This window comes from Sinocyclocheilus anshuiensis, unplaced genomic scaffold, assembly GCF_001515605.1.
Source record: "Sinocyclocheilus anshuiensis isolate Anshui unplaced genomic scaffold, SAMN03320099.WGS_v1.1 scaffold537, whole genome shotgun sequence".
In the NCBI taxonomy this organism is placed as follows: domain Eukaryota; kingdom Metazoa; phylum Chordata; class Actinopteri; order Cypriniformes; family Cyprinidae; genus Sinocyclocheilus; species Sinocyclocheilus anshuiensis.
Window position 1 is genome coordinate 58,697 of NW_015539854.1, and position 15,178 is coordinate 73,874.

The 15,178-nt window shown below is 36.6% G+C and overlaps 2 protein-coding genes across 6 annotated transcripts in view; both read left to right on the forward strand.

The window, feature by feature from the left end:
- The window catches only part of LOC107684744 (myoferlin-like), a 35,246-nt gene extending 30,673 nt beyond the window's left edge, over nucleotides 1-4,573 (forward strand). For all 3 annotated transcript variants that reach the window (XM_016481084.1, XM_016481086.1, XM_016481087.1), the window contains 14 exons: nucleotides 260-388; nucleotides 506-661; nucleotides 771-862; nucleotides 947-1,117; nucleotides 1,207-1,355; nucleotides 1,653-1,792; nucleotides 1,910-1,998; nucleotides 2,075-2,170; nucleotides 2,754-2,895; nucleotides 2,976-3,075; nucleotides 3,159-3,346; nucleotides 3,740-3,849; nucleotides 3,939-4,086; nucleotides 4,176-4,573. In XM_016481084.1, the coding sequence (XP_016336570.1) occupies nucleotides 260-388; nucleotides 506-661; nucleotides 771-862; nucleotides 947-1,117; nucleotides 1,207-1,355; nucleotides 1,653-1,792; nucleotides 1,910-1,998; nucleotides 2,075-2,170; nucleotides 2,754-2,895; nucleotides 2,976-3,075; nucleotides 3,159-3,346; nucleotides 3,740-3,849; nucleotides 3,939-4,086; nucleotides 4,176-4,214 (1,749 nt within the window). In that variant the 3' untranslated portion in view covers nucleotides 4,215-4,573. The remainder of the gene's footprint in view (nucleotides 1-259; nucleotides 389-505; nucleotides 662-770; nucleotides 863-946; nucleotides 1,118-1,206; nucleotides 1,356-1,652; nucleotides 1,793-1,909; nucleotides 1,999-2,074; nucleotides 2,171-2,753; nucleotides 2,896-2,975; nucleotides 3,076-3,158; nucleotides 3,347-3,739; nucleotides 3,850-3,938; nucleotides 4,087-4,175) is intronic.
- A 5,571-nt stretch (nucleotides 4,574-10,144) lies between these two features.
- LOC107684745 (SUN domain-containing protein 1-like) overlaps nucleotides 10,145-15,178 on the forward strand; it is a 28,076-nt gene continuing 23,042 nt past the window's right edge. For all 3 annotated transcript variants that reach the window (XM_016481088.1, XM_016481089.1, XM_016481090.1), the window contains exon 1: nucleotides 10,145-10,200. In XM_016481088.1, the coding sequence (XP_016336574.1) occupies nucleotides 10,151-10,200 (50 nt within the window). In that variant the 5' untranslated portion in view covers nucleotides 10,145-10,150. The remainder of the gene's footprint in view (nucleotides 10,201-15,178) is intronic.

Below are 15,178 nucleotides of genomic sequence, written 5' to 3' on the forward strand. Positions count from 1 at the left end.
TTCTCTTTTTTTTTTTTTTTGAAGCTTGAAAGCTTCAGTCCTGTATTGTTATTGCATGGAAAAAACGAGCAGTATAATATTCAGTTGTTTGGAACAATGTGTAGTTGAGTAAATTATGACAAATTTTATTGTTTGGTGAATGTTCACTTATTGACTTCACTTATTTCACTTATTTTACATATTGATGAATTTGAATCCACAAAGATTTGTTGTATGGTTTAGCATTTGTAGTGAGGTTGTCTTCTGTTGGTTTTCATAGGTATATGACCATGAGCTTGAAAGTGCAAAAGAGTTCATGGGTCTTACTGATTTCTGCAGCACCTTCAAATTGCAATGTGGTAAAAATGAAAGTGACGATGATGACCCCGCTGTAGTTGGAGAATTCAAGGCAAGATGTCTTATTCACTTTTTAAGAATACATTTAATGCTGATTAAGTCACACTTTGTTTTTTCTGTTTGTGGTTGTGTAAAATAAATTATTTTATGTTTAATTGATTGTTTTCAGGGCTCCTTTAAGGTGTACCCATTGCCAGATGACCCAGGGGTGCCCCCTCCGCCACAACAGTTCAGAGAGCTGCCCGACAGTGTCTCTCAGGAGTGTGTGGTCAGAATCTATGTGGTTCAAGCCATCGACCTGCAACCCAAAGACAACAACGGCAAAGTACTTACTTTCATTCAGCATTTCAGAAAACCTCATGACTCATTTTGAGTTTCAGTTTTTCAGTGTGTTTTAGTAAAATGAAAAAGCAAAGCTCCTTTTCTTTTTTCAGTGTGACCCATATATCAAAATCTCTTTGGGGAAAAAGTCTATTGATGACAGGGACAACTATGTACCATACACACTTAACCCAGTGTTTGGAAGGTAATGCCATAGATTTATTGAGAGTTTATCTTGTATTCAGACAGTCGAAGAAGACTGTGAACTAAGTTTTTTGTCTCTCAACAGAATGTTTGAACTGACATGCTTCCTCCCACAAGACAAAGACCTGAAAATTGCCATCTATGACTTTGATTTGCTCAGCCGTGATGAGAAAGTTGGGGAGACGGTGATTGACTTGGAGAACCGTCTTCTTTCTCGCTTTGGTTCCTACTGTGGTTTAGCCCAGACATACTGCATGTGAGACCCACACACTTTAATGCAAACTTATTTTCTTTGAGGACAACAGCAGAGACATTAGTTGATTAATGGTTCTATTCATTAAATAGTTCTGGACCAAACCATTGGCGTGATCAACTCAATCCATCTAAGATTCTTGAACAGCTTGCCCGATGGAAAGGATTGAGTCCACCCAGGAGCGAAGACAATGGAAACACGTTATCCTTTGGTGGCCGATTGTACTGCCTCTCTGACTTGGGTAATTTTCAGAGCTTTTTGCTCTTTTGAACATCATTATGGTGGCTTGACAAACTTTATTGTGGTATATACTGCAAACTGGGTAAAGACCTTCAACCTGTTCTGATTCATGCATCTTCATATGCCTTTTCGAATTGATTGGATGTACAGTTGTCCTATAGCAACTGTATATGTCCTATAAAATACTAAAATCTATTGTCTAATGGTGAAACGTCTTGACTTTTAAAGGCTGTTTGAAACTTTTAGTCAAGGGAGTATTCAAAGATGTCTAGTATATATGTATATGTATGCATTTTAGAAGCAAACAAGGAAATTCACGAACACCTGGGTCCTCCAAGTGAACGGATCGCTCTGCACGTCCTGAGAACTCAAGGCCTGGTTCTGGAGCATGTTGAAACCAGAACTCTTTACAGTAGCTTCCAACCGACTCTCCCACAGGTGTGTGTGATGCTATTCACGGGCCGGTTCTTCCTGTGATATACTATGCAGAACTCTATTTAGTTAGTCAAAGTACTGCTTTATTATCTGTGTTATTGACTAGTCTTTGTTTTATAGGGAAAACTCCAGATGTGGGTAGACATTTTCCCCAAAAGTCTTGGGCCTCCTGGACCTCCTTTTGACATATCTCCACGCAAAGCAAAAAAGTGAGAAGAAATTAGTGCTTTTGGTTATGCTTTTGTGTTGGATCGGCAATTGACTCATGTTCATTCTTTCTATCAGGTATTTTCTGCGTGTCATTGTTTGGAACACGACTGATGTAGTTTTGGATGAAACCAGCATTACTGGTGAAAATATGAGTGACATCTATGTAAAGGGGTATGTAAAAGATTGTAGTCTGTTAAGGTAAAACCATTGGTCAAGTTTGAGATTGTGTTCTTTTGCTTCCATAACATGTCTTTTTTTCATCTGTAGATTTGAATAACAGTACATATTGTGAAGGCCACTTTCTCAAAATGTTTCTCGTGCACTGAGCCAGAAATCTCCACTTCGTTCGCACTTACATACACCAAACTTTACAGTTTTATTTCCATCTGTATTCTGAAGGTTTTTACAGAGGAGTTTGTTTATATATAATTTGCCTCATTTATGTAGCCTAACATTTTATTCCTAAAAACGGTGAAAATTTTGACAGTATTTATAGAGTGATTTAAAAGTGATATCTACGAATTTTTGGCTTTATCCAATGATTTCTGGTCCATATTTATTTCGATAATTTGCATATTTAAATATAATTTCATAAAACCTGTAATTCAAAACAATTGTTTTAATGTACTGTGATTAATAGATATCACTTGATTGATTAGTTACATTTTTACACTGTTCACCTGTGGAGTCTTGCCTTAATGTGTTTTACAAGTAATATATGTGTTGTAATTCATGCGTTTATGCCTTTGATTAGTTGGATGCCAGGTATGGAAGAAGATAAGCAAAAAACAGATGTCCATTACCGATCTTTGGATGGCGATGGCAATTTCAGCTGGAGATTTGTCTTTGGATTTGAATACTTGCCTGCAGAGCAGCTGTGTCTTGTATCTAAAAAGGTAATGCAGTATGGTTGTGTTTAATGTATTATGAAGAGCACTTGGAAGTATTAAAATACTCATTCTTTTCTGTTAAAAAGGAACATTTCTGGAGCCTTGACAAATCAGAGTTTAGAATCCCACCCAAGCTGATTGTTCAAATATGGGATAATGACAAATTCTCTCTGGATGATTACCTAGGTGAGACGTGTGTATGCAGATCTTGGAAATGTTGTCGTCGTCATATTTTTCGGGTTTGTGTATTAATCTCACGTATGTTACAGGTGCTATTGAACTTGATCTGCACCACGTCATCAACCCTTCCAAAACACCGGAGAAATGTAGCCTTAGCATGGTCCCGGATGGAACCACACCTCCAAAGTCAGACCAGTTGAAGTCTCTCTTTGACCAGAAGGCAGTTAGAGGATGGTGGCCATGCTACATGGATAAAGATGGCAAGAGGGAACTCGGTGTAAGTACAGCTAACGCAGTCTTTTTTTATGTATTTCTTTATGGTGCAATATGACCATTCATTGTTCAATCAAATGGATATAATCAAACCTTCTCTACATTAAATACGTGCCACTTGCAAATGCGTGATATTTTGGTAAAATGGGTTGTTAATGTCCATATCCAGTGTTGGGGAAAGTTACTTTTAAAAGTAATGCGTTACAATATTGCGTTACTCCATAAAAAAGTAACTAATTACGTTACTTAGTTACTTTTTATGGAAAGTAATGCGTTACGTTACTTTTGCATTACTCTCGCGTTACTTGTGATGCGTTACCCCCAACACTCGTCATATCATCTTGACATTTTTCCTAAAAGCTTGATTAATTGGGGCTAGTTTATATGTTGGTTTCAGGGAAAGGTTGAGTTGACTTTGGAGATTGTGAATGAGAAGGAAGCGGATGAGAGACCTGCTGGAAAAGGCAGAGATGAACCAAATATGAATCCAAAACTGGATCCTCCCAAGTAATTGATTTCTTTCTTTATGTGTTTCTCCTGTTCTGTGTGTGAATAGAAGATCATCACAAGATTTGTTTCTCTTTTCAACTTCTCAGGCGACCTGATACCTCGTTCTTTTGGTTCACAAATCCATGCAAGACGTGCAGGTTCATAGTGTGGCGAAGATTTAAGTGGCTGTTCATTGGCCTGGTTGTGCTAATCTTAGTGCTATTATTCATTGGGATCTTGTTGTATTCATTACCGGTAAGGACACACTTCATCAGTCCTGTTGAGACTTTACACTTGAGATGTAATGTCTACAATGCTAATACATTTTTTGTGTGTTTTTTCAGAACTATATTTCCATGAAAATCGTCAAACCCTTCAATTAAGTTCAGGAGGAGTTCAACTTTTTGTCATTTTATGCATGTAGTTGGCCAGATCTAGGTTTCAGAAATGGTTCATTTTCTTAATGAGGTACACACCATCAATACAGTGTTCATTTTGTTGTGATTTTTCATGTGGTTGTTTAAGTATTTACCTTTAATCACTTTTTGCACCAATATTAAATTTAATTATGAATTTGCACTTTTTGGTTGATATTTGATATGATATTTAGAAACATTTGTGCACGCGAAGTGTTTTCTATTGTGGAAAAAAAATATTTTATTGTATTATAACCTCTTGATCATTTTAAAGCTGATTGATTAAAAAATATGTTGTTAAATAAAGATGTTGATGTTTGTATAAATTGTCTATTTGTTAGTAGGAGCTTCAGTTAGACGTTTTGTCATTATTTTCAACATCATAAAATGTTCAGTCATATTCAGTCTACATTTATCCATGATAAATTGGCACAAACATGGTTTATCAATGATTATCAAATGTTTATCAATGGTTGTTTAAAAAAAAAATATATATATTATTTTGTATAACCATAGGGCATAAAGTGCACATATAACAATGTATCAAAGTCAGAAATGAACCGCTTGATATAGTTAAGCAATATCAGAGTGCAGTTTTCCCTGACATTTCTATGATTGGAAATGCGATATTAATCTTATAAAACAATTCAATAAACAGGAAGTTAATAATTGAGATAAAACTACAGCCTTAATCTCATGTACACATACCCATACATCACACACACACACACACACACACACACACATATATATATATACATAAAAAAAAATAAAAAAAAAGTAATTCTGAGCAAAGCAGTTTGGGAGTGTTTCCTTTTTTCTCTGCACTCTGAGAGAAAGGGACCTTTAATGGCTAAAAAATACAATAAAAACAACAACGGAGTCAGTATGTAGTCATTTAGCCTACTTAAAAGCACAAAGTTGATTATTTTATTTTCATACAACAATAAAAAAAAAAAAAAAATTTGTTCAATATTTTGTTGTTTTTATAACCATTAGGTGTCACTATGTACATTAGTCATATCAGGAATTTTAGTTTGTCATACAAATATAACATAATTCGAATATACACTGTAAAAACAATATATATGGTCTATTAGTTTATTAGTAAAATTGCATTAAGTTAATGTGAATGTACATTTTTCTTTTTTTTTTTAACTGTCTAACACAAAGCAAAATCTTGACCTTTGTGGTCATCCTGCAGTGTTTTTTTTTTTTGTTTTTTTTCTTTCTCACAATGATTATAACATTTAGCTAAAATAAGATTAATACATTTCAAATAAATATAAATAATAAAAGATAAAGTGTAGGTAAATGAATTAATGACCGGCATTATATTGATGTCTTTTTGAATAAATGAATAATAATTACAAGTTACTAACTAGGTTCTGCCCAAAGCATTCTTGCTCTATTTTTTAAATTTCATTTTTTAAAGAACGTTTTAATTGTTTTTAATACACTTTAAAATTGATTTTTCAAAGTTGTAAATAAAACTGTCAAAAATAAAATCTATTTAAAAAAGTCTATCATTACATATATTACAGTAAACTAATTATTATTAATAAATAACACTGACGCTCTATCAAAAAGAAAAACAAGGTAATAATTGCGTTTTTAGTATTTATAAATTATTATAATTTAATTTATAATGAGGCAGAACTTGGCGGATATGACGTCGTTTCTCAAGCTCAAGTGCGTGACGTGATATTTAAATAGCCACCTGAGGCGTAATTAGAGAAACGGCTCAACACCGTTAGCGCTGCTGAATAATAGTGACTGTGAAGCGAACGCAAACTAACGCACAGACGTTCATTACTAAACTGCAGTTCATTTCTTTGTGTTTGATCTGAGAGTAAAACCGCGACGTTTAAGCTCAGGTAACGTTAAGTGACTTTAACTTCTGCTTGTACTGCTAACTTGCTAGTCAATTGCGACAGGTGCTGTTGAGTCAATATTTACCTGAAAGTTCTGGCAAAGTAGATCTTTTCTTCTTGGTGCGTTTATTATGGGGTTTAATTGCATTTCATTTAGTTGTTTCTGTAGTAACATGATGCTTTAGAATATCAGTTTGTGAAATGCTGGGTCTTATATTGTCTGTCAGATGTAGATATCAGTGTTTGTATTTTGCGGCTGTAGGCCGATGCTGTTTTTCATTGGTTAATTCAGCTGTTGATGCTTTAGAATATCAGTTTGTGAAATGCTGGGTCTTATATTGTCTGTCAGATGTAGATATCAGTGTTTGTATTTCGCGGCTGTAGGCCGATGCTGTTTTTCATTGGTTAATTCAGCTGTTTTCTCTGGATGATGCGATGAGAGATGGCCACATATGGATTATAGTGGTTTAATGGTGATACTGGTGCTGTTTCATGTGTTGAAGGTTGATATTTTGAAGGTGGAGGGCACCAGACCCGTCTGAGTGAGTCTCGTGTTTTTCTATATAAAACGAAGACGCCGCATTCCGCTCATTATCATGAAACCTGCTTCGGCGTTAATTTAACACACTTGTGGTCGATTAATTGCACAGTTGCTTTAAGTGTACATTGTTTATCATGGCTGTGTATCATTTCTCTTATATGTAAAATGTATCCACGCTGCATTGTGAAAACCGTATGCTTATTGCAACCTCACAGCCATTGGTAGTGAGAGTTTGTGTGAGGATATACACACCCTCCTCTCCACACTAAAGCTAACACGCTGTCTGACTGCTGTATTGTTTGTTCATGCTAACAACACAGGGCACATGAGTAATTGAGCGTATTTTCATGGTCTTTGCAGGTATTCTTAAAATTAGACAATGGCATAGGCTTGTCTTTTTTTGTTGTTTCAGTGCAATTAATTATCTTGTCTACTAGAATAAGACTCCTTTTGACGTTAGATCAGTATTTATTAGTATTTGTTTTCCTTAGTAGTTATTTGGACTAAGTTTTTCGTTGTCTAGTTTTATATTTAGTATTAGAATTTAAGATAACAGATTATATTATAATCTGTTATTTTATGTTCTGTTTGGGTTTTGAGACTGCATTATTTAGTACAGTGGTTCCCAACCCTGGTCCTGGAGGCACCCCTTAAAATAAAGTTATTTTAAAGTTAAAAAGTTAAAGTTATAAAAGAGACAGTTATTAGAGAGAATTTTCACAACTCTTCAGCTTCATCAAAGTTAATGAAAATGAATAATAAAAAAAAACAAATTAATTAAAATTAATTTACTTATGTCAACACTTTTGACATAATCTGAGAATCATTTCTGTGGCAGATGTTAAGGAAATTTAAATGTGTGGGCAGAATCTGCTTCATATTCACATATATTAATTTTGTGTATTGGATAGAACATCTGTGTGATGTGACCCTTACTCTAAAGAGGGATTCTTGACAATTGTTATGTAAAAGAAAAGTGTTCTCCTTACTGCATACTGCACAGTATATAATATATATTGCCTACTATGTTATTGTGAAACAATTCATAGTAAAGAATATCAAATATTTCAGTGAACTTTGGGTTTTGGGTCTTCCATGTCTCCTTAATCAAACACACCTGATTCAGATCATCAGCTCATTAGTAGAGACTCCAAGACCTGAAATTGGTGTGAGAGGAGACATGCAAAATGTGCAGTGTTGGTGTGCCTCCAGGACCAGGGTTGGGAACCACTGATTTAGTGCATTGTTTGTCATCTATAGTTTGATGCATGAGAGTCCAACATTTACTGTTATCTTGGTGTGTGTTGATGATTGTTGTTGTTCCAAGAAGAGCCAATCGGTGCACTCATGTGAAAGTGTCCTGTCAAACCTATTGCATCACACAAAGGACAAGTTTGCTGATTTTCACTCAGATCTACCCGTTATTTGTCAGCAGAAGTCCGCTGCATGACCCACAATGTCACCCTTTTACAACTCCGGGGATTTTGTCCTGCCCCGTGAAATTATGGTTGAAATTTCTCCACCTCTGGCAAAAGGAAATGCCAAGGCCCATTTTCTCTTATTTTGCTCGTCATGTGTCATGCAAAAAAAAAAGGAAATGCCAGCAGTGAATTAATGGCCTCTTGGTTTGCAAGGATGCTCTGAAATCCTCTTGGACTTTAGAGCAGCATTGCAATTCTTTCAAAAAATAATCTCGCATTGGGTAAGCACTGTCATGTTGACCTCTATATACATCTCTTCTATGCACTTCTAAAAAGTTGAAACGAAAAAAATATTAGTTTATCGTGTATTTTGGCAAGATTACTGCCATCTATGGTGTAAAAAGATAAATAGCATGACTTCATATCTGGTCAAAATCATGACTACAAAATAATGTCAAGTAATTGGCTGAAGTGTTCAATGCCTGCTGTGCACAAATAACAGATTTTATGCTTAAATATACATTTGAATATTAATGTAGACTTCCAACTACTTTGGTTTGTGTGTATGTGTGTGTGTATATATAGTCAGACTTGCATTCATTTCTCTATAGGTTTTACAAAATACGTAATGGTCCCATTTAGTTCTGAACTAAGATACGAGTTCTCTGACATCACATGAAGTCCTTTTCTTCCCCTAGATTGTATATCTAAAAAAAAAAAAGTCACCAACTTCTAAATCAATCTATCCATTGGAACCATTGGGAAAGAAAGAAAAAAAAATTGTTGGTTTTTAATTCCCCATGGTCATGTGGGATCTTGCCAGAACACTCAAACAGAATAAGTGGTTCTTTGTGTAAGACTGAATTTGTTTCGTCCCATTTGTCACTGCAAATTTGGCTCCGGACTGGTCAAGAAGAATGAGCATTGGTGATCACTCACTGAATGCCATTTTCTACTTCATTGCTTGCAGTATGTTTGCGTGAAAAGATGTTGCCATGTACACCAGCAGGACAGAATGATCAGTACTTTAGGACTGACCCATATAATTCTGACTCTTTGATTTGGAATGAGCAATCAGTAAAGACAGAGATGGTACGCAAGAGAGAGTGCCATTAGTCAGCTTGATTCTAGCTAGTGGGCAAATGTCACCACAGATGATTTGACTTATTGTTGTTCATGTATAATTTTATACATGAAATGACATCACAAATTCTATTTGTAACATTTTATATATTTTCACAAATGAAAAGCTATTTTTAAAGTAATATCTGGAAATTACAGCTATAATTTAAGTCTGACTAAATGGGATTATAAAACACTTTTACTTGTTTTCTGTAAAAAAATTTAAAAAAAAAAGTCTTTGCACACTGGTATGCAGTGCAAATAGTTTACTGTTACGGCACTTTGATATTCTTCTAGACACATGAACTAATGTGCTGTGAACTGTCTGTCTAACACATTCAGAGATCATTTTCAAGAAATTTAGATAATTTTCAAAGCATTCTTGCCAACTTGTCAAGATTATCACAATCATTCTTGCAATTTGTGCCAAACCAAAAAACTTCAGAAGAATTCGCATTAAACATTCAGAAATTCAAGTATTTGTAGTATAAATGAGGCATAAAAATGGCTCCATTAACTAACCCAAAACACACTCCTACTGACCCTAGATCAGCAGAACATTATAGTTTACTCCTGCATGTTACTGCAAAGTGTAAGCCATGTGTCTCAGCTGATCACATGTGATAGGATCACCAGAGATTAATACAGGGTGAATACTGGGCATCACGCTGAATTTCTTCAACTTTTTATTTTAATTTTTTATTTTTATAGCACTTTTACAGATCCCATGTTCAAAGTACAGGGAAGCGCCTTTAAAATGGATAGATAGCGACAGAGATCCTGAGGATAATGAGGGAGGGACAGGGAACGTTTAGTCGCTCACATGTCGCGTTTACAGGAGCTGTACACAGGAAGTAGAGCAAGCCTTCTTAATTCACTTGATCCCTCCAGAGCTCCTTGTGCCTGTGGGAGCTTGAGTGTGCAGTAATGTGATTGTTCCATGGGATGACCAGTGACGACACATGGGATCTGGAGAGCTGGGGCTGGACGGTGCTGTGTGTATTACACCTGTTTGTTTGTTTTTCTGTGTTTAAGTGTGTTGCAGGAAGCCTTCGCTTTAATGCTAGTGCTGTTCTTGGTATTTATTTAAGGCTGGAACTAACAGCGGTAAGATGACGTTAATTATATTGGCCATTGCGTTCCAGAAATCAACAGCTGAGTCTGTGATTGGCTACATTGCGCAGCCCTAAACACGTGTTATAAATAGAAACTCTGCCTAGCTTGCGCATGTCAATCATTTTAATGTTAATAGCTATTAGTTGTTGTTTTTGCTTTTGTGCAACAGATAAATTTTAAAAAATTGTTTGACACTTTGTTTAGATCATTTCGTTTTTGCGGGAGTCCCGCGAATCATTTTATTCTCCCGCACCCGCACTCGCCCATCAAGAGTTGTCCCGCGCCACACTCTGTTGCGTTGGGTCCCGCGGTACTCCCGCGGGAGTGCAGGTCTCTAGTCTAGATGTTGCAGGAAGCCTTCGCTTTAATGCTAGTGCTGTTCTTGGTATTTATTTAAGGCTGGAACTAACAGCGGTAAGATGACGTTAATTATACATTGTCAGGTTACTATTTAGCATGTGTTCTGCTCAGCAGCTGCTGTCTGAGTGTCCTTTGTCACACTGTCAGACCTCAAGCAAGCAGAACGGCTCCAAAGTTCACAGACGTGAATGCTGGGATTGTTCCTAGAGAGATGGCAGTTGTTACTGTCCGTGAACCATTGGCTTGAGTTTAGAAATGGTGGCTGGGCACAGTTAGTGTAAAATGACCAGACCCATTGTTTCATTTTTACTAGATGGCTTTGATTTTTTTTTTTTTTGTGGGTTGAGTGTTTGGGATTGGAGTTTGTTTTCTCTGTTGTGGAGGTTTAATGTGTACCAAATTCTTCACTTGTCCACTTGGTCTTTGCTTAGTGATTTTATTTTTGATTTATTTATTTTTTTCTTCCCTGACCCATGGTGGCCCATTCTAAGGCAAACATCACTATATCCATGTTACTCTCCCTTGTGTCTGTTTCCAAAGCTACACAAAGCCTATGGTGCAGGGGTTTTTAAACCAGGGTCTGACTTTAAAAATGTATTTAGTTTATACTGCACCTAGGCCTGTCACGATAACAACTTTAGGTTGTGCGCTATATTGCCCCAGAAATAATTGCGATAAGCGATTATTATTGTCATTTTAAAGACCATTTTATGCCACTGAATATATAATCTAGGGCTGGTCCGAATACCATTTTTTTTGAGCTTCGAAGCTTCGGTTAAAAAGTATTAAGTCTTAAATGCCATTTTCCAAGGTATTAAATTGTGTAATTCTTTTCATTATGTATATTTGTTTGAATAGTGGGGTTCTGTGTAGTTTATTTATGGAATCCCGCAAGATTTGACGTCATCTGTTACGGCGCTCACTGACTGACTGCACCGCCACTGATAGCGCGGGGCTTGTTGATCCCGCTCTCGCTGAACTTCTGACCATTACCGCATGCTCCCATCCGCTCCCGCGATTTTTGTGTCTGCTCCCGCAAACATTCTAATATTGTATATAATTTTCGCGCATCAGGGCGCCGCTAACATATTTTTCTCTCAACACCGTGTCTACACCGGACGCCGCGCCACGACAAAATACAATAGAACCTATTATGCTTTCTACACTGGATGTGGCGCGACAAGTTCCCGACAGTAAACTGCTGCTGCGTTCTATTTATGACGTACTGACACACATTTAAATTGATTTTCAACGGTCGCTTTGTCGCATTCAGTGTAGACAGACTTTAGCTGTTGCGGCGTGACACGACAACTGTTGCGTCTGGTGTAGACTAGAGACCTGCGCGGGACGGATTTTTCAGTCCCGCTCCCGCCCGCTCCAGCAAGATTCTGTTCCGCGCCCGCTCCCGCAGAAATATCTTATCTGGTCCCGCTCCCACCCGCGACATTCATGTTTTGTCCCGCTCCCACCTGCAAAAGCCCGCATAAAAGTAATCTATATAGATTTGTTTTCAGTACATCGAAGAAATTTACATGAAATGGTTCTGTAATATCTCCTAAGCTCCACAACATACCAGCATAAATGCTCCAGATAAAATATTTGTTATTTAGGCTAAGCATCAACATTCACAATCACAAACCACTGTTATGCTCCTGCAAACATTCTAATATTGTATATAATTTTCGTGCATCAGGGCGCCGCTATCAGTATGTGGGGTATTTAAATCCCTTTTGAATGAGCGCTCGCGGTCCACTTTCGATTTCGCACGCGCAGTGTGTAAAGGGAGCACATCTTACGATAAAGATGTCAATGAGCTCGGGATCTGTTGAGGAGCAAATCCTCCAACATGTTGTCAGTTATCTCTCCTTACTTTTGACCCGTGATCAGTCAAATCTGACTTCTGCAGTTCGTGTTGGATGCAGGGTTGTTGTTTTTTTTTCCACGAAATTGGGCTGCTTTTAAGCTGTTGCCATGGGTTATTTTTTCCCATTGGGTTAAAGGTTTGAAATATTGCATAAATTACATTTGGTTGAAATGCTTGTACTGAAACCTTTTTTTTTTTACCTGTAATAAAACTGTGCTAAATGTTTTGGGCCACACTTGTAGGAAGCATTTGAGCTGTGTTTATGATAAATGTACATAACAGTGACTGTAAAATATGTATTTTAGGGATGGAAATGACATTTTTATATTTGGGACATGGTAATTGTCATAAGCTCCACAACAGCCCAGCATAAACACTCCTGATAAAATATTTATTTAGGCTAAGCGTCAACATTCACAAACCACAGTTATTTTTAACAGAAAAGCAAGCAGGGGCTGCTGCGTGCATGGTTTGGCATGGCAGAATGCGAGCAGCGCTTCCTTTATCACTAAAAGTTGACATCTCAGTTAATCGCAATCTCATAAAGCTCTGTTATAACACAATAAATATGCACAATGAATCTTTCACAGTGTCTACACTTTGTGTGTTAAAATGAGAGGATTTTCACTGCGGTGTGTAGATTCTAACTTAATCACCTCTGATTGACCATTGCGTTCCAGAAATCAACAGCTGAGTCTGTGATTGGCTACATTGCGCAACCCTTTAAACACGTGTTTTTTTCCACGAAATTGGGCTGCTTTTAAGCTGTTGCCATGGGTTATTTTTTCCCATTGGGTTAAAGGTTTGAAATATTGCATAAATTACATTTGGTTGAAATGCTTGTACTGAAACCTTTTTTTTTTTTTTGCGCTAGCATGGGCTTGGGACATTGGCTTCAGTGTAGACAGATGGATCATGAAAATTAAGTATCAAAATATTAGATACCTTAAAAAACCTGAATATTAAATAAACATTTTGTAGCAAAGTAACAAGTAGAAAAATGCACAAAGAACTTGTATGGAGATTTTTCCATCTACAGATTTTCCCCTACCTTTTCTCTGTAAATTAAGGGTGCACACTATTGCTGAAAAACACGATCACTGCTTCGCAGTCAGATGTCCGTATGCACAAAGGCACAGATCCCTAAACAAGACCATATCTGCAGATGAATTTTGTTTTTTGTTTTTTTGGTAATAAAATTTTTTACATTTTAACTAGCACCTCATGACTACACCACGCTATGTATGAGAGGCTGCAAAAGACCCAGGCACAAGTGGAATGTACAAAACATGGTGACATTAGCCTAATTTTTAAGTAAATATAATGGGCGATATATTGAGTCACCAAAAATTGAGGTCATGTACATAGTGCGCGATATGTCGATATATTGATTATTGCGACAGGCCTAAATGCACCCTTTTCACGTAAAATACTTGGTTGATGTCTGAAAGATATTTAAATAAAATCACTTATGGTTCTTGGTCAATTTATGGGCACATGACGTGCACTTTTTGTTTTGAGTAAGTGTAGGGCTGCTTGATTATGACAAATCATAATCACAATTATTTTGGTCAATATTGTAATCACAATTATTTAACATGATTATGAGTGGGCCATATGACCAAAACTTTATATTAATGTTTTATTTAAAGATAGCGATATATATCAAAAAGGCCTATATATTTTCTGTAAATAAGGTTGCCATGACATCTAAATTTTGGAGACCAGTGAAATGTCATAATTCTCAATACCACAGCAGAATCCTAGGGTAACTAATATTAGTGGGGAAAAAAATCCTTTTTAATTATTGAGAATAATTAGCCTAAACTTTTAGTAATAAAAAAAGCAGAGGATAAATACAGTAGAACAAAAAAGATACCAGTGAAACAAACGGTTTCAGTTAAAGTATTCAGTTAATACCCTGCTACAGAAATTGAATAATCTAATGCAGTGGTTCTCAAACATCTCCATGAAGTACCCCCAGCATTGCACATTTTGTATGTCTCCCTATATCTGACACACCCACTTCAGGTCTTGCGGTCTTCACTAATGAGGTGATGAGTTGAATCAGGTGTGATAGATGAGGGAGACATACAAAATGTGCAGGGCTGGGGGGTACTCCAGGACCGGTTTAGAACCACTGATCTAATGTAAAAATAAAACCGCATAATCTTCATTTTAAGAATTAAACTTTGTTTGTTTCTTATTAAAGCTACAAAAGTCCTTCAGTCAAGAATAGTGAGTGATTGTCTTTGTCTTTTGTTTCATTAATATTGAGTACACAGTCGGCAGCAGGAATGCTGCTGGCACTTTAAGAGCTGCACGGATCCAATTTACTGTTACACGCGTATTTTTATTCCCAACTGTTTACATTCCTTTATTACATAACCGACGAGGGTTTGTGTATAATCACCAAGCGATGCATTTTGACACATTTTTGCGTATATTTGACCGTTTGGACACACACCTTAAGCTAAAAGTTGACTTTACATTAGGGCTGCACGATTAATCGAATGCGATTGTCATGCGCATTTTGTTAAAGACGGTTCTGTAATCAACAGGAAATCATCATCACGTGCTTTCAGATGGAGCAAAATTTACTACACAGCCGTAGTTCACTGACAAGTTACGCA